We start from the raw sequence: 22,225 nt of genomic DNA, 5'->3' as shown, positions 1-22,225 counted from the left end.
ATCTCAAGAGTTATTTTTCTGTCGACGTGAGGGAGATCCCCTTCAGGGACTTCCCCAGTCTAGCGTTTGGTCCCACGAATTTCAAAACAAAAGCCAGCCAAGGGAATGCGAAGCAAATTGTATAACACCCGTTGAATGTATTAAAGATCACTTTTTAGGTGTAAGCAAAAACAGAAATGTGATAAAATGTTATATTAGGATTAACGAAATGTTAAAAATAACGCAATCGTTTGTAAGAATGTATTCGTATAAAACAACTCTTTTTTGCAAAACATTTTGAAACACGCGCAAGATGTTGTAAAAAAACGTAGCTATTTTAGTTGTGGGCCTCTTTGTTTTAGTATTTTACTTAAAAGCGATTTAAATTGTGAAAGATTTGACGATTTTTTTTCTCAAGCAACAAATAAATCAAATGAACATTTGGATACACCTATATTGACAAATGCCGATTTCCGACTAAAAGTTGTTGTATAAAAGTAGAAATTTAAAAGCTAAACGGCAAATAGGGCACGTTTTAATTAACAGTAAGGCACTATGCATTTAAACAAATTGCCAGGTGTGCAAGCTTAAGATAATATGAAAAAAATTATAATAATTGTTACCAAATACATACATCAGTTGGGATTCTGATTAAATTTTGTTATTTTAAAAAAACGTTAAAAAATTCCCTTGTTTTAAAACCACAATGCAAAGACACGAATGATGAATTAAGACACAAAATGCCACTAGCAACAGTTTTGCTAATTAATCATTACAAAGCATTAAATGGTTGGAACGTATGTTTTTCACTGTAGAATTGGGTTGAAACAAAATAAAGGTTTACCACAGAAATGAGGAAAACCACAATGATTATTTTTTATTATAACTGCTGCCCTGTAGTTAGTGAGTGGGAGGCGTTTGGGTATCTTAAAACACCTTAAAGAGCACAGCTAAATTATTCAAATTAAGCGGGATTTAAAACTTGTATAATGTGTTTGTAGAAGCTCCACTAGATATGTTTCCTACATAGAAGTTGGTTAAATAAAGAAAAGATGTAGACGGACTTAATTTGGCAAAATATTAAAAGTATATAATCTTTTAAAGAAAAAAATAAACGCTCAGAAAAGTAAAAACAAACGGCATCAACCTTTATAATAGATATTTTCTTGATTTTTGGAGCATAATGGTTGGAGGTTGTATGGAGACGTTAGTAAGAATATCAAAGCCCATACACAAGAAGTGTCATTTTTGAACGTTATGGGTTTGATATTCTTGTTTTTCGTTTAAGCATCGTAACACAACTTAAAGGGCACGGCTAATAAGTCGAAGCAAACAAAATCCAAACCTGTATATAGAGAACTATACGTGGGCACACTACGCACGGATCTTTAATGAAACCTTGCTTATAATTTTCAAAACCACAAATGTAAGCAAATTGGTATTAATTAAGATGATGTCACTCTAGTCGACCTTTTTGGCTTTGCAATTCATTATCGAAAACTATACGGTTCTTCAAAAACTTCAACAGATATCCTTCCTATAAGGGATGTGGGTTAAAACAAAACAACACTTCGACAAAATCTTAAAACTCTACAGTTTCGAAGTGAAAATGCTTAACACTCAAATGAGTAAGTGCAAATAAACAGCATTCAACCTTTATATTGGATATTTTGATGTGTTTTTCAGAATAGTTGAACGAGGTATTCGGTGGTACCGGTCTTCCAGCGCGAGCATTTGGCCGTGATGCGAGTTTGGGGGGGCATGTGACGCGTCTGTCCCGTCACAATGGCGTGCAGCGATTGCGCGGCACACACGGGACAATGGGGCTCGCGATCGAACCACACGCACGAGCATGTGTGGCAGAAAGTGTGCTGAAAATCAAGGTTGAAACCGGGTTAAAATAGTCTGTTAAACTGGCCTGCTAGTTGTTATTTCGCGGCTGTATTTAGGTTGGGGTGAGAGTTAAAATTGAAGTTGCAAAAATAAATATGGCCACTTGAAAAAGATTTCAAATTTTAGGATAAGAAAACTTAAGATGTGGCAAAAGTGTGCTGAAAATGAAGGTTGGAACCTGGTTAAAATAGTCTGTTAAACTGGCGGCCTATAGTAGTTTTTTCGCGGTTCTATTTAGGTTGGGATGAGAGTTAAAATGGAAGGTCAGAAATTAAACAAGGCCACTTGAGATAGCTTTCATATTTTAGGATAAGAAAGAGTTAGATGTTACAGAATGTGTGCTGAAAATTAGCGTCGAACTTTGCATGTGTTCATTAATTAATTCTGCTTATTTCGGCATATTGACTACATCATATATATAGCTGTGGGTCGGACAGCCGTAATTTGCCAAAAAAATTAAATTTACGTATCGGAATAAAATGCAAGAAATCAGGAATTCATATATATATATATATATATGTCATAGTTACCAATAGAGATGTCTGGCATTTAAATCTGATAAAGCTAAATGATATTTTAGAGAAAATATACCGCGATCCGATTCAATACCAAATGATGTCAGTACCATGATTTAACAAGCTAAATAAATTGAAAAGACTAGATTTTTTCAAGTTTTTGGGTTAAAGTTTGCCTAAAGTTAAGAAGTTTGATTACCTCAAGTCAATATTTTTAATAAGTTCACCTTTATAGTGGAAAACGTTACTTTGGGTCGCAAAGTATGCAAAAATTTCCATAATATTTTGGTATCGGTTGAGTACCTGGTTTTCTTAGCATTTGTTTTAAGTAAAGTTGGAAGTTAAAATGTGCAATTTACAGAAAACCAATGAATTTCTAGCTATGGGTTGACTCACCCCGCATGGAATTTTAATTGGATTGTTGACCTTGAAATGACAAATAGGACAAATGGTGGTTGAAGTACTGTCCTCCGATACTGGGGTTCCAACAGACTAAAACATAATTCCATAGTTATGTAACAAATATAAAGATAAATAAATACAAAATTGCCCTAATGGAAATATCAATGGAAGAAAGTTGAACAAAACAAAAAAATGCTTAAGTTTTTAAATAAATAATGGAGAAAAAGTGAAAAAGTAGTATATACGATATATACTTTTGTAAGTAAATTACAACTAATTTATAATTCCAAGTTATTAGTGAATTATGTTTTTTTCTATTTTCTAACCTGTGGATTCCTGAAGTTGCTGTATCCAACCATGAATAGTTGGTGCTTGGTCTTAAATGCTGAAACCTGATGAATATTAATCATAATATTGTTCAAATACACATGTGAGTTTTAGTGATTTAATTCTTATGACACAGCATTGTAAGATCATCAGGTGCTCCGCACAAAGTTTATTAATTTAACTAATGTTCCATGAAACATCGGCATTAAAATCCCACAAGTGGTTTTGATTTATGAAAGCTAACAACATTTTGAATGTTTATCAATGCATAGTAATAAGAATGGTTGTGTAATAAAAGGATTGTAATGCAGACTTTTGCTACAATCAAGCGCTAATATCAAGTTATTACTGATCCAAACAGGCTCAGAAACAAAAAAGTGAATAATTGTTGTCAACTTGTCGTGTTGTTCATTTTAATGCAATATTAAACTTTCAATTGGGGTTCCTCAAAATTATTTTTATGTATTGAGTGTTCCATGGCTCAAAAACGTTGAAAAACACTGTTTTAAGGCAATTCATACATTTTCATTATATATTTACTGGCTTTGGCAAAAGTCTGTATTGAACTAAAGGTATTTACAACAAGGGTTAATATACACTTTTACGAAACATAAGAAAATTTGTAAAACCCAAAATTTGAGAGTTTGGCATGTTTTAAATATAATAAAAAAAACTGTTATAAAAGCCATGGGCTACCTAAAAAATAGAAATGTAGAACTTATATCTATAATTAAAATTCAGTAAAAAAGCTTTATATAAATTAATGTTAGCATGTAAAGGCCCGTTTACACTACAGCTGCGCTGAGCTGGGCGTCACAATCGCTCCAAAACGTAACGTTTCTTCAGCTGCATAGGGCTAGAGTTTAGCAAAGCGTGAAAAGCTCGAAACAATAGATTTTAAATGCAAATTACACAGCCGTAGTGTAAAAGGGCTTTGAAATCAAATAAATTATGTATCCTGAAAGTACACTTTCCCCGTACCTTAAGGGCAACATAGAGTGCTGCAAACAACCAACACACGATGACAGCAAAGCACGACGGTGAGCTGACAATGTATTTTATCCATTCCAACGTTGGGATAAAAGACCTCGCAAATTGTGATATTGATTCCAACATGATGTATACGCCACCCTGTTAAATATGACAGGCACAAAAGTTGCAACTTTTTTTTCGGAGTGCTTTTATTAGAACACAAAAACAATCGGCTTTGTATCACAATCCTCCCTGCCTTCACAAAAATATTAAAATTCTGCTGAAAAGATTTTTTCCCCTATTATATTTAATTATTGTTAATCTCCAGGGCAGAACTGGCATAAAAATTTCATTAAAAAAGCTTAAAACCTTCAGTTCATTGTATGTTAATATCTAGATAATAAAAACAACCATTCCAAGTCAAAAAAAACATTCAGTTTGCTGTTATTACTTTAAATGCATAGGACAGGTAATGATTTAATATTTAGGGGTTACATATTAACAAATGACGAACTACTCAGGATCAATAAAATCCATTTTTTATACATAATATATGTTTATATGAGTTGAAGAATTAGCTGGTCAAAAAAAACACACCTTGGAAATTAGGTAAACCTTTTGCTTTCACTTAAATAAAGTTTATTTTATTATTTTCAGGCATAGGAATTTTTTATGCAAAACTTCAATTTTTTTAACTGGGACTTTGTAACAGCTCTGTGTCAGGGTCAAATTCTACTTTACCAAAATATATAGCAAAATAATATACAATGAATAAATTGCTTAAGATATGTTAAAAATAATTATGTAATATCAGGGGTTCAAACAATTCACAAGTACAAATATTATTGTACATACCAGTTTCTGTCTTGGAAGTAATTTTGGGGAAAGAATCGTCACGAGAGATTTAACTGCGATTGTGTTGAGCTTTATGAGAAAGTCCGCAATCGCAATATCAAATAAAACTTTCCAGAATGTTTGATGAGTCAGAAACCAACTTTTCATTTGAAATAAGTTGAACAACCTAAAATGATATTGGGGCTATTTATTAAAAAACAAAGTATAAAAACTCAAAAATACCAGTATAAAACATAAAATAAGGTATAAAACAATAGAAAGTTGTTATGTTTTATTTTTGTGGGTCATTTTCCAAAACTGTTTCAAATTAAAATGTTAGGGTACTTGGTAAAATGGAGTTTAAGCACTAAAAATATCAGCCTACTGTTCACATCACTTTTGTCTTACCACAGTTCGTTCAATGTTGGAATGGTTAAGATTGTCACCAGAAGAACATAGAAGAAAATACAAATCAAAAACTTGAATGATTTGCCATCCTGCCAAAAAAGTTAAGAAAAATAAAATATGAATAATCAACTTTAGCATTTTATACAGCAGCATAAATAGAGATTTTTAAAACAGGCCAAACGAGAAATTTCTGAAACAGGCCAAACATTATATTACTGGGGCAAGTTCACAATATAACTATACTGAACTACTTTTTATTGTAAACCTATTTTATTTATTAAAACGTAAAATAATTAAAAAAAAAATATGGTATTATTAATTACAAATTAAAATTGCAAGTACTAAAACACTAATTGGCAGTATTACTTTACAAAAAGTATCAGTGAAAAAGGTAAAGTACAAATACCTGCGATGTACTATGACGAAGCAACATGTCATTCAAACGATCAAACACGAACGCCAAGGAAATGAAAAGGATGATGTAAATTGTGTTCTGATAAACAAGATTCAAGGCAATGAGTAGCATCAAAGGCAAGGCTTGTTTAAGCAGCTTTTTCTGCCCAGTTAGTGCATCTGTTGACTGAACCATAATTGGGTCTTGGCTGGATTCACTTTCCTCCTGGCCTAAAGAGTAAAGGAAACGAGATAGGGGTAGATAGCTTTAAAGAACTAAACGATGACATCACATTATTGGCTTTGTCCCCCAATCAAAGCCCCCTAGGGTGCACCTGCATATCATTCTATGCAATGTCTGAAGAATTTGAAATTCTAAGACGTATATATACTTTTTCTAGGAAGCTTCGGACAAAAACCAGTCTAAAACATGCACAGAAAACCAAAAAAGAAAAGCTGTAAAAACAAGATCCGAAAATAAGTTAAATTTTTTTATCTGTATATGCTTTGTTCAATGTATATTACATTAATTTACGATGGCAAGTATATTATACATTAAATTTACGATGCCAAGTTAAGGTAAAAATGGGTGAACTAATAAATAATTATCTGTTTTGGCTTACCCATCAGTGAAACAAATTTTGATTAGTGTGAAATATCTTTTTTAACTTAGTACTTTTTAATTTTGTGGGACATAGAGAAAGACCGGTTTAGCAATTGGTCTTGCTATGGTTCTGTAAGAAGCTGGTACATAACAAATGACTAAAAGTTGCCCTTAACCCTCACACAAGGGGATGTATTTATCACACTTCGGTGGACGGTCACATACATTAGGATCAAGAGAGTGGATTTCAACCAATGTTCTGCTGAACACTAGTGTTTAATTTATGATTATTGGGTGTTCCAACTGATTTATTAGTTTGAATAATGTTCAATGAAACAACTGTGGCAAATTAATGGTATAACACAAAGGAAGTATGAAACTTCTCTTTTGTGAGGGTAGTATCTACCAATTTGAAAGGTTTATCATGATTTGCCTTAATAACTGACTTTTACCTTGCTTGTTGTAACATTTCAAATTCTGTAGTTTAATAAAAAGTCATATAGAAGGATTAACAGAACTTTGGCTAATTCGTAAGAAACATCAACAGAATATGCGGCCAGGTTTGGGCTGCCTAAAATAAAATCAACTGCACTTTTATTTGGCCTTGGCTAATTATTTCATGGAAATTCACCCTGAAATGCATTTAACCACGAAAAGTCATACAAACATGTAAAACCTAGGTGTCACAATTGTTGATTTCAGCATGGTACTTAATTGATTGCAGCAAAATTTTACAAATGTGCACAAATTTTGGCTTAAACTTATTACAGTCGCACATTTTAATAAACATCTCCCCAGTGCCAGACATGAAAGCATGACAGATCCCAACAAAATGACTGAAGGAAAAGGGTACATTTGCCATAGTTCCCACAGCGGCCCAGTGCAATATCCAAAGTTTTCAATGGCAAAGATAAAACATTGCACAAATAATTGACATATAGAGTTCAAACATATGGTGTTCTTTAAAACCTTGTAGCTGCTAAACATTATTCAGCGCTGGTCTAGAATCCAACCACAACGCACCTTATTCGGGTTTGGGTATGGGGTTAGCGTTTGAGTGCGTCAAGCAGGGTGCGGAGTCGGTTAAAAACAACGAGTCCAACTCCGGGCAAAAAAATACACCCGAGTCCGACTCCGGCCAAATTAAAATTTAGTCGAGTCCTGTGTCCCAGATTGGAAACTTTGGATATTGCGCGGGGGGAGATGTTTTGCAGCTGAAAAAAACGGCTGAAAATAAAATTTCGACTTGAACTTGCGCGGCTGAAAATAAACCATCAGGCTACCGAAAGTTGTAAATTGCGAATTTATATTAAACTTACAGCGTTCATAGAATACTTGGGATCACTGCGCAATTTTTGGTTGGTGTGCGGGCGCAGGTAAATACTAAAAAAGTTGGATAGTGTAGCATTTAATATGCAATGTTACTCGATATTGCCTAATTTTACGTCACTACACACGTGACTGTTGTCCACTGATGCGTGACCAAAACGCTGAACTGTGCATTTTGAGCGTTTCGCAGGGGATTCTATATGATGCATTATATTATATACTTCTTATAGACTAGCGTTTGCTCGAGTCAGATTTGCGCGGCTGAACACATATTCTATAAAATGCGTGGATGTGACCGCGGCTGAAAGTGCTACTTTTATCCCCCGCGCAGGCCAAACTTTCGGATTTATCCCCCGCGCAGGCCTAACTTTCCAACCTGGCCCGAGTCCATTGACAAAAAAACTTACACCCAAACCCAAATATTGTGCGTTGATTTAATTATTGTGGTAGGATTCTAGACCAGCGCAATTTTGGGCGCTTTTTCACTATTGTATGTGAAAAGTTATGCAAAAAAAAATAATAATAATACCGCATACCACAACGCAAATTGTTTTGGTTAGGGTGCGGGTTAGCGTTTGGGTAAGGGTGGGTCAAGTAATATTATGTTTATTATTAATAATAAGTTGACCCACCCTCAACCAAACGCTAACCCTCACCCTAACCCAGGGGCGTGCAACTGTTTATCGCAACGGGCTATAATGTATAGTTATGATGGTGCTGCGGGCCAAACAATCGAACAACATTTACAGTTTTTATTAAAAAAACGTGAAATATTAATATATATTCAAAACACTGCACCCATAAAGTAAGATCATGTCAGATGTCACTGAATCATTACCAGCAAAACAAGGCAGTTTTACTACAATGCACACTATGACGCAATAATGGAGGTTCTGTCAGTGTGACGTAATACAAATTGAAAAATAACAACGATTTCGTTACAAAAATTACTTACAAAAGTATTTAAAATGAATGGGCTACTTGACAGAGTCTGTGCGGGCCACGTAAAAAGGTAGCGCGGGCCGTTCTGTGGCCCGCTGGCCGTATGTTGCACGCCTCTGCCCTAACCCAAACAATATGCGTTGTGGTATGCGGTATTTGAAGAAAAAAAATTTTGTATTAATTTTTACGTACAATAGTAAAAGAGCGCCCAATTTTGTGCCAAATAAAACAGGCCCCGATACACAACTTAGTAAAACAAAAAGTGAATAAATCGACGTTTTTTTACCTTGATTTAGATTTCCACTTTCTTGTAGCTCGACATTACAATCCAGAATATCTTCTGTGTCCATTCTTTTGCCATAACTATAAAACAATATCCTATAACTTTTGTTTACGTTTTCGTGGTCTTTATATGTTTGGTTAAATAAAACACCTCACAAATGATCAAAATATTTTAAACGACATTTTGTGTCACAAAATTATTTTGTTTTTCAGTGCTGTTTATAAGTTAATGTTAAGTTCTCTAAAAAAATATTGCAGTTGCACTGTGTGTTATATGTAATAAACCACAAAAAAGTAAATTTATCTTTTTTAAAGTAGTTTTTTAAATGAAAAATAAATGAGTATTCTCTGTTTCAACGGCGAACAGTTGAAATAACGTCTACCACTGATGGAAATTATAAAATACATTGCACGAGTACTATTCTTTATCGAATTTTTGTAATAATTCCGCTGTACATTCAAATTTATTTCTTTTAGCTTTAAATGTGCTATAAATAATGAACAGAATTGTATGATTTTTTAATTAAAACATTTGTACAGAGATCCATAGATGTATGACGTACAACTGTACATTGTAACGGTTGATAGGGCAGCTATTTTTGTAAATATTTGTGTTCAAAAAGATCAAAAAATTAAATTTATCTTATTTCAAAGGCAACCTTAATGGCTGTACTGTCCGCTGAATAGATTTTTCATGGCTGTAAGTTGGCTTATTATTGAAGTATAAGATTTGTATTGCGTAGCTATAATTGTCGCTGTTTAATTTTACGCAAAATCTTAAAAATTAACTAGTTCGTACTTAGATTTGTTTTCAATAAATTGTATAATTGTTTGATGTTTTATTTTTTTAAATAAATTGTTCCGAGACATTGGGCGCTGTTTTAAAAGCTTACATCATTTTCTTCTGGGCATTTATATTGCTATCATTATTTGGATTAGGGTGATAGTTAGCGCTTGGGTTGCTGGTTAGGTCAAGTATTATTAACACTATATTCTCACATATTTATTTCTTCTTTGCAATTTTAAAAACTCGTTTTGTTACTGTAAACAAAATGGTGGTAAGATTCTAGACCAGTGCCTGATTTCGGTTGTTTTTAGTAAACTCACTAAACAACTTAATTAATGTATTTTTAATATTTAGCTCCATGATTTTGAAAACAAACCAAAGTATCTTGATTTAAAACGTATTTACTAACAACAAAAAGCCTAGAGCTGTGGTATTACTTAAATCAATTTTTGTTTCAGCCAATTGTCCTTCCAACGACTCCAGCCCCAAGTACAGAACTTAAAGTCCAGGAGTGGTTTTTGATTGGAGCTGGAATTTATCTGGTTCTTGTTCTCATTATTATTACTATCATCCAGTGTTGCTGTAAGGTATGTGGTCTTGCAAAATGCAGGGTTGGTGCACTAACAGAAATATTTTTTTTTAGATATTCTTAAGTTGATTTCATATTAACAATTCTTCATATTTTATTGTTAAGTAAGAATACTTTAATATCAGGAGTTTTTATTTACAAAATTACATAATTTGGCACACTGATGCTTTTTGTTAAGCTGAAGTTAAGATATATTGCACATAGAATTAGTTTATGCAATGCAAGCAAAATAGTCCATATTATATTTATGCATTGTACTTTGTAGGAATCTTGTGACAGAAAGGCTAGCCAGTGTTTTGAATCATATTCTCAATTCTGCTGTGATTTGAATTGTATTTATGCAGTTTGTGCAAGAGTTGAACAGGTTATAATTTGTAACAATAGAAATGATATAATTGGCAAAGCAAAGTTTTTATGCAAAGTTTATATTGTTATTTACCGGTACAAGATTATGATGTTGTATTATTATACCATTAAGGCAGAATAAAATATAGATTTTTTTAGAGCCTAATTCACATATGGGCTTGTACTTAGCAGTTAGTTGATTTTCCAGATATATTACTGTAGATTGTAATATGGAGTTGGAATGATAAAAAATAAATCATTAAATTGTTTTGGCAGAGCTTGATTCTTCCAATCAAAAGCATTTGTCAAAAGGTAATTATAGTGAGATTGTTAGTTACAATATTTTTACTAAAAGACAAGTTTTCAGGTTAGAATATTTTGTATATGTAAAGGTGAAAGGTAAGAAAAACATCTAGCACAAGCTGTCAGTAATCCTGATTTGTTTTAAGCTAAGAAATTAATTTTTAGTGCTTTTTTGAGATTACCCTACAAACTTATAAAGTAATGTGTTTTTAACCAGTTATTTAGTTTAATTGAAGGTAGTTATTTTGTATATTTTTTTGAATTGAAGGTAGTTAATTTGTATAATTTCGATTTTACAACTCAAATCCAAAGTAAAAAGTGCATAAATAAAATAGAAACCTTGTAAGACTTGTGTTTTTAAATTTTGTATTTTTTACGTACAATTTTTATGGAAAGGAAATGTTATCCAAAAAATGAGGGATTAGAAAATGCTTCTAAATTAAAAGTTTGTAAATTTTTAATAACCTACAACTTTTTTTGGCTATAAGATTTGTAAATTTCTGATAAAATCTAAATCCTAATGAAATATTGGATTAGACACTTATTTAAATAATACTTGATTTGTAAATGTTTTTGCAAACACTGAAAAACGATATGTTTACAATACATAACAAAATCCAAATAAAATACAGGATTAGACATTGCTTTGAATCTAAACATATTTTGAACCAAACTTTATTTTAGAAATGACGTTGCACGTTCACGTCAGTTTCAGTTAAAGTCGTGCTTAAACGTACATAAACATCACTTGAGTTTGCTACAAGGACAAAAAATCACATAATGCATCTATCCTATAAAACTAAAAAACACATTTTTAGGGCAAGGGAACGTGTGGTGGAGTAACTTGTGGCGATCAAGGCGAATCGGACAATTGCTGCGACTGTTTGTTGACTTGTGCTCAGCTTTGCGATTGTAACGTTCCAGATTTAAGATCGTGTTGTGACTCTCTTTGTGGACCAAGAAGGGTATTTTTCTTGTACTATTTTTTCTGAGTTTCTTTAGAAATTTAACAGCTCAGTTTCTGATATTGCAATGTGTTTTTTATTTCTTTAATTAACTTAATTTAAATTTTATTTGCTTTTTCATTTTTTCAATGTTTTATTATTTTGTTTCTTTTCAGTTTTTCTTAGTCCACAACAACCTTTAAATTTTTTTTTTAAATCTTGAAAAAAAAAAGTTATTCTTATTTATTATTTCAAAATTATTAATTTATTTTTTTGAACCTTGCGAATTTGCAGAAGTACGACCCGGGTGACTGCCTTTCGTTTGGTGACGGTAACTGCTGCGAGGTAAAACTTTTGCATCCCTTGTACTTGTAAAACCAATGTCACTACTTAATTGTTATTGTCAAAGCAATCAAATACAAATCCTCATTTCATGTTGGGTGTAAAAGACAATCATAAACAGGATGCAATTTTTGACACATAATACATGTCCTGAAACAAATGATTTTAGTATTTGAATTCGTTTATGTATGTACACTTCTCAGTGTAACTTTTAAATATGATATAATACTGTGTACCTGTAATAATATCTTTTCTGTACAACCAATTTCTTTTTATGGAAATATTATACATCTTTCCTATTTTTATCTTTTTAACTTTTATTTGAATTGCACGTCCACATATAACATGTATAATTCTTCAACCGTATTCATTAGGTCAAATTAATGAGTTTAATTTTCTTGTTTGAAAGTGTACAATAACAACAATTCCTTTATATCTTATCTTCCTTAACTTATTTTTACCAACGGAAAATGCAGTTAAACTTTCAGCCAGCAATGATATTGTTGCATGTGGTGACCTGTTTAAGCATGACCTTTAACCCTATTGTGTTGCCTTGCACTCTTTGTATCAGGGAAATAACGCTCCGTGTGCTTGTCAATTCCAAACCCCAGAATGCGACAATCTTAACTGTTTCTGCTGCCAAGTTCAAAGATAGGTAAATTGGATTTTGACGTATGCATGCTAGTTTTGAAATAGGTAGTGTTTTTTCTACTTAGTTTTTTGTAGAGTTAGATTATTTTATACTGAATCAATTTTTTTTTTTTTAAAGATTGTTTGTTGGATTTCTTTAGGTGTACAAATACAAAAGATAGGCTAAACTTTTAACAGATTTTGCTTATATTAACAATTGCTAGAATATTCAAATCATGCTTTTACATTATGCATAAAAAACTAAAAAAAAATTCTTTATTAGTTGTTATTTTAAGTATTTTTTAGGAACGTCTGCCATGTTATGTTTTTTACAAAAATAATTAAAAATATCAGTTTAAAACTCCCAGGAAATTGGAAGAATCTGAGAACCTTTCCTGGAGTTGAACTACATTGTAAATGTGACAAATTATTATTATACCATGTTTTTTTTTTAACTTTTCAATAACCTCATACATTAAAATTCAGTGAATTTGCTTTTGCTCACACATTTGTTGTAGTTTTTATAGTTGTGTTATGAACTATGATCAGAAATAGTTTAAGATAGATTACTAAAATATGTTACTTTTTAAAGGTTCTTTGGGCTGAAAATATAACCATGTTAAACAGATGTATTTCTGCATGACTTTGTTTGCATATTTGGTTGCATGCTGCGCATAGTGCATGGTTTTTAGATTTTCCTAATTTGAGTATTTTTGATTTATTTTCATTTCATTGTATGCTATCTTCATTGCTAATAGGCCTACAAAATTGCTTTTAATTATTGTTTATTTGCATAAAAACAGAGTAACATTGGTAAGTATTCCTAAGCTTGATTTAAGTGCTGTGTATATTCTACATATGATAGCTACCTGCATTTTTGTTGAGTTATATTATTGTAAAAACATGATAGCTATAAATTTTAGACATAACTTTAAATACATATAAAAAAATTACTACAAAGTTGCGCAGGGAATGAATTAGAGTTGAAATTGGTTAGATTGTGATAAGAATCTTGCAGCAAAATCACCTTATATGGTTTTTCACAAACTTATATCTCAGTGTCCCAGTGGAACTTGCCCATCGTGCCCCAGTTGTCATTGTCCAACCATTGATTGTCAGAAGCCGGATTGCCACACTATAAGCTGTCTCTGCTTTACAATAAACCTTTAACAAGCAAGCAGGAATATATCGTCAATCTCAACAAAAACAAGGTTGCTAAAAATTGTTATGCAGGCATAAAATACACATAAGGGTACTTTACTAAATGAAAAAAAAAACACTTTACAATATCACTGCTATATATACCAGTTGTATTAATATAACATCACCAGTTTTGTATTAATATCACATCATTAGACTTAGTTAATGGCTTGACGAATCAAGATTTAACTGTAGCCAAAGCTTTTTGTTTAGTAAGAATGATAAAATATGGTGTTACTTTGTTTTAATTTTTCTATAATCAAGCTATATAATTGTAAAATAAAAGCCTGTCTTTGTTTTACAAGACAACATGTCAATGAGTAAAAATTTAGCAAAATTTTTATAAATAGTTAGGTAATTGGAAACCCTAAATAGATTGGTGCTTTTAAGATCTACAAAGTTAGCTTAAAATAAATAAGTGTTTTGCAGATTATTTACTGTCAGCAAACTGGTATATTTACTTTTACTGTGATAGGTTTTAAATATGGACAACAAGACAACGTCCCGACCCCTCTCATGCAATGTTAAGTCTGTCCAGTATTTATCGATAGGAGACAGTTCATTTCATTCGGGCTGTGGGGTTATCGAGGCACAATTCCCTAATATGAGAACGGAAGATATCGGCAAAATCAGTTTTGTTAACAACTACACAGCGAGCCTTACTGTCAAATTTAAGGTATCAAGCTCTATTTATGATTTTTTACTTTGTATCATTTTTTTTATTTTTGTGTAGAAAAACTATGATTTACCCAAAAATGTGAGTTAGTTAGATAAAATTTAATTTTGTAGGTGTCCCTTAAAAAATAACTCAAAAAATGTACACAAATGCTACCACTTTGTTTACATACTTTGAATTTGCCCAAAATATGACTTTACAATTTAAACTTCCATGAGGTCCCAGTTTTGCCGCCGTTTATTTACTATGCAAAAGATTTCACCATTACTTTTGTTGGCAAAAAACGGGGCAAGTGTTTTAATTAAAAAAATATATTAAATATATTTATTCCAGGTTGCTTGCAAAACCAAGTTGGGTCAGCCCAGCAATAAATGGGTAACAGGGGTTAAAAATTACCCCCTAATGCCGAACCCACACTGTGAAACTGGGAGTCAGGTGAGTGCTTTGAGCTAAAAAATTCATGTGCTAACATTTATAAAACATAAGGAAAAAATAATTTGATTTAAAACACTAAAGCCCCACTTTTTAGCAAATTGCATGGCCGAACAAAATTAGGAGCATGACAAAATATTTTTTTTTTTCAATTTCTCCATTGTAAAACAAGGTGTACTTATAAAAAATAGGCGCCTTGTAAAGTTTGCCAATAGCGATTTTTAAAGCTATGTAGTTATTCCAATACATCAAACAAATATTGATACTACCACTTGATATTGTGATCTAGGTTTGATCCAATTTCATTGTACCTCTGTAAACCAGTTAAGGAGTGATAATTTTTTTGTTTAGAGTTACTTTTCAATATTGCCGTGTGATTATTGTCACCCTCCGAACGAAGTGAGCACTCTACGCTTTATTCTGAAGCAACCTTCCCCAAACTGGAAATCCTTCACCATTGAAGAAGTGTACATTTACCCAAGGCTGGACGAAGACTCAAACGTGCCGAGACTTCCAAAGTAAGAAACAAAATTTAAATTAAGACGTTGAAAATTGATATCCGACAAAAATAAGTAAAAAGGATATCCCCTGGTTAAAGAACCACTATATTTTGCTTAAAAAAAAGACTTTTTTCGCCGAGAAAAAATCTACATCTAAGAAATATCCCTTTTTTTGCTTACAAGTGAAATTTAAATGGTACGGGCACATATCTTGGTTTCTATCAAACCTGATTCATTCAGGTTTCGTTTTTTTGTCACTCCAACTCAGCTTTAAGTTTTACCTTGTTTATTGTTTTTGCAAAACTATGTTTATTAGCAGGGTTTAAAATCAAACGGTTTAAATTCAATTTTTGCCCATTTTTTTGTTTGCCTTGAGGTTTTATTTGTTTTCTGTTACCCTATATTTGTTTGTACGTGAAACTTAAATGGCACGGAAACATAGCTTCGTTTCTATCAAACCCGTTTCTTTCCGTTACTGCATATTACGGCTTTAACTTTACCCCTTTATCGCTTTACAAAACTATGGTTATTATTAGAGTTTAAGTCCAACGGCAATGTTGTAGCGAAAATGTAATGTAGCTTGATAATGAACTTCAAAGACTCAAATGTCGAGTTAATCAACACCATCTTGATTAAGACGTTTCGGTATTTGGGCTATGAAATTCGTTATCAACTTAGCTTAAAGGTTTTATCTTTTTTATCGTTTTACAAAATTATGGGTATTGGAACGGTTAAAAGTCAAAGTTTAATGTTGTAGCGGAACCTTTGAACTCCTTTATACATGTTATAACGGTACGGCAGTTTGTCGGACGGTACGGGACGTTTGGAAGCCATTTTGTGTCTAATGTTGCATTGTATAAATACGTTTTGTGTGGTTTGTACTGGTCAATGTTTTAATGATTTAAGCGTGTTCATTGATTTTGAGAGCCACCACCTCACTTTAGCCTCAAATTTCCTTCATCCAAGAAGAATTACATCTAAGAAAATTAGAAAATTTCTCCTTTTATAGATGGCCCGTTTCATTCAGGTTTCGTTTTTTCTCGTTACTGTATAACTTTCCGTAAATTTTGCCCTTTTTATCGTTTTACCAAACTCTAATGGTTAAAAGTCAAACTTCAATCTTGTAGCAAGACCTTTGAACTCTTTTACAGGTGGCTGGAGGACACGGAAGACCCTCTTCTGCATGGCTCCGATTCATCTTCAACTCCCTCGGACCTCGCCAGGACGCGTGGACTCCCTGATCCGGAGGAAGTGTCCAGGAAGATGCAAGAACTTCTCCTCCTGGCTGGAAAAGCTGAGGAGGTCGCTCCTACTGTGGAACTTGGGAGATTCGACGTGGATGGATCTTACGAGATCAACCTCCTATCATACACTTGATAATCAGGAGGATTTGTTGTGCATTTGGAAAATGCATTGGCTCTAAATAATGTTTAAAATTTAGTTGTAACAGCCACTGTGGGATTGTATACTGTATTTTGTTCTTACCGTGGAAATTTGTTAGTGCGCTAGGCCAGGGATCACCAAACTTTTTTCGTAAAGGACCGAAAAACTGTAAAGATTGGCAAACTTTGACAACTAGAGATATTAACTTAAAACTTATTATTTAAAAAACATAAAACAATTATTCACCAAAATATATAGTTGGTTTGTTTGAAATCTTGCTTTACTTTACCTTTCATCAAAATTTAACCTGTAGTTTGGCATGCGTCAAACATTGCTGGAAATAAACTATTAATAACCTTGTTTTAGGGAATATCACGTAAGCCGAACAAATTTAAACGCTGAACCGATCTGCTGGCCCCTGTACTAGACTGATGCAGTGATTTTCAATTTTCTTAGCCTGGGAAATAATACTCGCGGTACATTTCCTACAAAATAATAACTGCAATCTCCCTTATGGCATTGGGTACATACAATAATATCATCAGTTTATTACCAATTTAATCTTCTATCTTACACTTGATATACAAGAGGAGGATTTTTGCATTGTGATAATGCCTTGGCTCTCCACTTTTTTAGCCTAAGGCTCAGTAAAAATTAAAAAAAATACTCGCGGTACACTTTGTTACAAAACAATAATTTGACAATGCACTGGGATAATGTACTCTTTGCAAATGGCCGTATTTGTCTAATTCTAAATAGGGTAATCAGGTGGAACTATATAAAGTCAAATGGTATTAAATTCTCGACAAGCTTTCGCACAACCGTGCTTTATCAGGCCTAGTAAAGTAGAAAAGAGCACCCCAATGATATCTGTTGGTATAATACGGTGCTATTGAGTCCTTTTTAAGTGGTCTGCCTATTTCGTCTAAGCAACGTAGTTTTCGTTTTAATTAAAAAACTAAAAATCGATTGGCGTAATATTGCGCGTTCATGCAAAATTCAAAAACTAAGCTACAACTGACATTTTGCTTTTATGTGATTTATTGTAGAATTTTTATCTATGTCAAAATTCCCCCCTTAAGCAGAACTGAGCAGTATTTTGATCACTTTCAAACTTTGTTTTTGCTGTTAGTCAGATGATTCCAGAGCCCGCAAAGTGGTACAATTTCATTGGTATTTTCACCACGAGAACGTATTTTGCAAACAATTTTTGGCAGGTTGTGTTGTGTTACTTTAAATCAGTGCTTTTCAACCCGTGGCATGGCACGAACTTGTGCGGATGAAAAAATTGTAGTGCGGATGACTAACGTCGTGCGGATAAATTTTGCATTTTTTTATTATGTGTAATACAGTAATGAAATAAACTGTTGAGCCCACTTATGCGATACAGGTACAGTGATATAGTTTCGTATAGTGGTCCAGACTAAAAGCTATCTATTTTATATCGGCCAAGGCTTAGGCACACGGTTTAAATACACAGCCCAGCCCTTTCATTGTCGTTTTACCAATAAAACTAAAGGATGCGAACTTACTGCGCTTGTTTTGTGCGGATGGAAATTTTCCGAAATAAAAAAGTGCGGATGGAAAACGTAAAGGTTGAAAAGCACTGCTTTAAATGATTCTACACAGCATTCCTTATTTTTGCTTGTGTTTTGTTTGTTTGTTGGATCTTATATTTGTTTCCTCTTTGTTTTTATTTGTAAAAGTGGAATTTAAATACCACCGGCGCATCTTCGCTTCTGTCAAACCTGTTTTATTTAGATTTCCTTTTTCTAGTCACTGTAACTTAACTATAAGTTTTAACTTTTGATTTGTGTCGTTTTACAAAACTATGGTTTTTGAGAGGGTTTGACGTCAAACGCCATTGTTGTAGCGAAATGTTTGAACACAGAAGTAGTTAAGATAAAACTTGTGACCACGCAGTTTTATAAATCATTTCTACAAACTATAAACACATGCTCAAATATAAAATTTAAAATTTAGCGCAAATTGCACAATAATCAACAGCAGTCGCTATTGAGCCTAATTGGTTTACCAAAAATATCGCTCTTCTGGTGTAAACGAAAGTTTCAGCAGATACCAGCTGACCTCATTACGTTAATAATGGTTTGGTTTTGTTAATGGATTAATTTGCTGACATATAACATTTGTATGTAGACTAAACACGTGACATTACCCGATATTTCCATTAAAAAGCGGATGTCGTTTGGATAAAATGGTTGTAAATTCACGTATTTAACACCCCCCCCCTAATACTTCCCAGTGCCTACTTAATTCTCAATTAACTCCCTGTTCGACTTAGCAATCGTTAAAGCCTAATAGTCTTAAATCTAACCCAGCACAGCAAGTTTGTGACCGCATCCGCACAATTATCTTAGCACTTGTGATTATGTCTTTCTTGCTGTTGCGTACAGTAGAAATGGTGCTTCGTGTGATAGTCCAGCGTATTATTTTTACTTTTTTAGCACATTCGCCGTATTTTTATACTTTACAAATATAAAAACGTTTGTTTAAGCCTGGTAAACATAATAAACTGCATTAAAGCAGGTTCAGCCCATGTCTATTATGACGTATAGGTCAGGTGACAAGACAGCATTGTTCCGCACAAAGGAGAGTCAGTGACGTGTGAATGGAAGCTTTAAAATTGTCGAATGTTTGCGATAAAGGGCTGGTTCGTCTCGGCCTAACAATTCAGGCATGACTGGTAACGAAAACCCAGCAGAAGTAGCTATTACCGAGTTTATATCTCTGAGGTTGCCACGAAAGCTGAGTGAGTAAAGCAAAAGGACAGATTGATATAGTTTTCCCTAATTTGAAACTAATTTATTCAAGAAAACTAGCAATATAACTTACTAGAATAGATTTATCAGTACGACAGTCGAAAAACTATATCTAGAACTACCTATTTTCAAGATTTTTGTTTACTTAGGCTAAATTCATTTCTGTAGTTTATTATTATGCTCTTTTGTAGGGCGGCTAAATAATTTATAAGATGGTGGCAGCCTACTATTCAATATACAACGTTTATTGTGAACCTTTTTATCGAATTTATCATGTCAACAAAAATGTTTTATACCACAATGGTAGAACTATTAGACTACGAGATACTGCTTCCAGTAAAATAACGACAAACAAAATATACGACGAATGAGTAAAGTGAAGAATTTGTCTTTTTTAGTTTTGTGAGGCTGATCTTAGCTTTTGGCTATACCAACGCACCTTGTCTGAGCCAGCTCAGCCAAGGCCTAAAACAGTTGTTTTAAAAAATTGATAGCTGTTTGACTTGCGTTTCAAACGCATGTTTTTTGAAAATATATTTTTAGTTTCTAAAAGCCTATATTAGAAACGTAAAATTTATATTAGTTTGGTTGTATTAAGCACCTAAGTTTGAACACATCCTTAAACTAGTTTTGGTAAGCAAATAATATTTGAAGAAAGCAAATATTTATAGAACGTCTTGCATATCGCTATGGTTACTTGAAATTGGGCGAAAAATTCTCAGTAAAGTTTCGATAAACAACATCAATTTAGTTAGATGCCAGTTTTTCTTTAAGAGAATATGCTTTTGTTTCAATTGTGAAAACTAACAATTCTGGCTTTTAACCTGTGGATTGAAATTAAAACAAGTACATGGGCTTAAAAAAACTTACATGGCCTTAAAAACTCTTTGCCATGTTTTTATTTTGCCTTGCTTTAAACTTTGTTACGTTTTTAAAAACTGGTGATTCGACGAACAATAGTTTACTTTTATACAAACTGATTTTCATCAGTTTTCAAGTTGATTTTCGTTTTTTGGCATTTCTTTTCTTGCCTTGTTTGAAAAGAATTCCATGTTATGTTCAAGATTATTTTAATTTCTTAAAATTACAATTAGGAATCAAAATGTATTACGAAAGACTACATCCCACAATTTGTTCATAAAAAAGTAATCTCAAGCAGACATTTTTTAAAGGCAAAAAGGTTTCGCATATACAGGCAGTTCCTATAATTTAAGTAAAAATAAATAAAAAATATTTAAATAAATAAACATAGCAAAGGCTTTGTCTGATCCTGGTTTTACTTGGATTATTAAACTTTTGAGTTATTGCACGCGTCAGCGGAACAGTGATCGACAAGCAGCAACCTGCTGTGAATGGTTTTGAATTCCATAAAGATACGTCTTTTTATACAGTTAGAAATAGTTTTGTTGGGAACTGTGGTGTGAAGTTGCTTGTTCTATTGAAATGTATCAAGCGTTGGTGGTCAGGGCTGCGGAGTCGGACTCGGGACTCGAGTAAGACCCGGTAAAACATCAGTCCCGAGTCCGACATGCGCATGCGCAGTACCAAATTTTAAGACTGCTATCGCCTCAAAATAGAAACTGTAAAGGTGAAATAGCATATGTACTACTTTCCAACTAGGTATTGTGAGTGAATAAATTATACGACACCCCTATAAGTTAATTACTGAATATGCAAGTTATTTTAGTTGCGTAAATTGGCGAAATACATGCTGTAGAGTCAGGGCCGGACTCGGGATTCGACGAAATTGCACATTTGACCGGAGTCGGACTCGGGTTTATTTTTTTGACCGGAGACGGATCGGTTTGATTTTTTGGCCGGAGTCGGACTCGGGTTATTTTTAACCGACTCTGCAGCCCTGGTTACGGTTGCTTCTCGACTTGCTTTTCCCTGAGCCTTTTGCTCTACTCAGTTGGTAGAGCGATGATGCCGGTAAGGCCGGAGGTCGTGAGTTCGAATCTCTCTTGTTTTTGTAGCCTGCCTTGCGCGCTTCATTGACCGTCAGATTCGTTTATTATGCGATGGCTTCCTGGGACGGGTAATTTTGTTAGGCTCGCAAATGCTCAGACATTGTAAGTAATTGTGGCCTTTTAAATTTAGCCGTGAAGTAAGAAGGGAAGGAAAACGAACCACAAAACGGCAGCTATCCTAAGCATAATGAAAAGACAGGGTCGAAAACGCCACAAACAACCACCTATGCATTAAGTTTTATGGTAAAACTGAGAAGGTTAATACTTTTAGTTCCTATAGACCAGGGGTTCTTAAACCCTGTTTACCGCGCACCTCTAATAAAAACTGGTTGGCGTGGACTAGTGCAGGCAAGGATTGTTTAAATTAAGTCATAAATTGGTGTCACCTCACAAATAGACTTAAAAAATCTGATGCTTCTGGTCACAGAAATGGAGTATAAATATACTTTCTGTGCAAAAATGTT

General features: G+C 33.3%; 2 protein-coding genes across 2 annotated transcripts; one reads left to right on the top strand and one right to left on the bottom strand.

The window, feature by feature from the left end:
• Window positions 1-1,235: 1,235 nt before the first annotated feature.
• On the bottom strand, window positions 1,236-8,958 carry LOC146166517 (E3 ubiquitin-protein ligase RNFT1-like). Its single transcript, XM_083389100.1, has 8 exons — window positions 8,885-8,958; window positions 5,737-5,954; window positions 5,331-5,419; window positions 4,944-5,109; window positions 4,098-4,247; window positions 3,116-3,181; window positions 2,784-2,879; window positions 1,236-1,850 (listed from the first exon to the last, which is right to left on the bottom strand). The coding sequence occupies exons 1-8, from the start codon at window positions 8,946-8,948 to the stop codon at window positions 1,662-1,664; spliced, it is 1,038 nt and encodes a 345-aa protein (XP_083245226.1). The 5' UTR covers window positions 8,949-8,958; the 3' UTR covers window positions 1,236-1,661.
• Window positions 8,959-12,236: 3,278 nt separating this feature from the next.
• Window positions 12,237-17,371, top strand: LOC146166516 (nicolin-1-like). The gene is made up of 6 exons (XM_083389146.1): window positions 12,237-12,845; window positions 13,880-14,031; window positions 14,496-14,696; window positions 15,030-15,131; window positions 15,480-15,646; window positions 16,780-17,371. Exons 3-6 carry the CDS (start codon window positions 14,505-14,507, stop codon window positions 17,003-17,005), a joined length of 687 nt encoding a protein of 228 aa, XP_083245272.1. The 5' UTR covers window positions 12,237-12,845; window positions 13,880-14,031; window positions 14,496-14,504; the 3' UTR covers window positions 17,006-17,371.
• The last annotated feature ends 4,854 nt before the right edge of the window (window positions 17,372-22,225 follow it).

The sequence above is a fragment of the Ascidiella aspersa genome, chromosome 1 (genome assembly GCF_963924565.1).
Source record: "Ascidiella aspersa chromosome 1, kaAscAspe10.2, whole genome shotgun sequence".
Taxonomy (NCBI): domain Eukaryota; kingdom Metazoa; phylum Chordata; class Ascidiacea; order Phlebobranchia; family Ascidiidae; genus Ascidiella; species Ascidiella aspersa.
The sequence above is the reverse complement of the archived record's forward strand: the minus strand, read 5'-3'. Positions and strand labels throughout refer to the sequence as shown.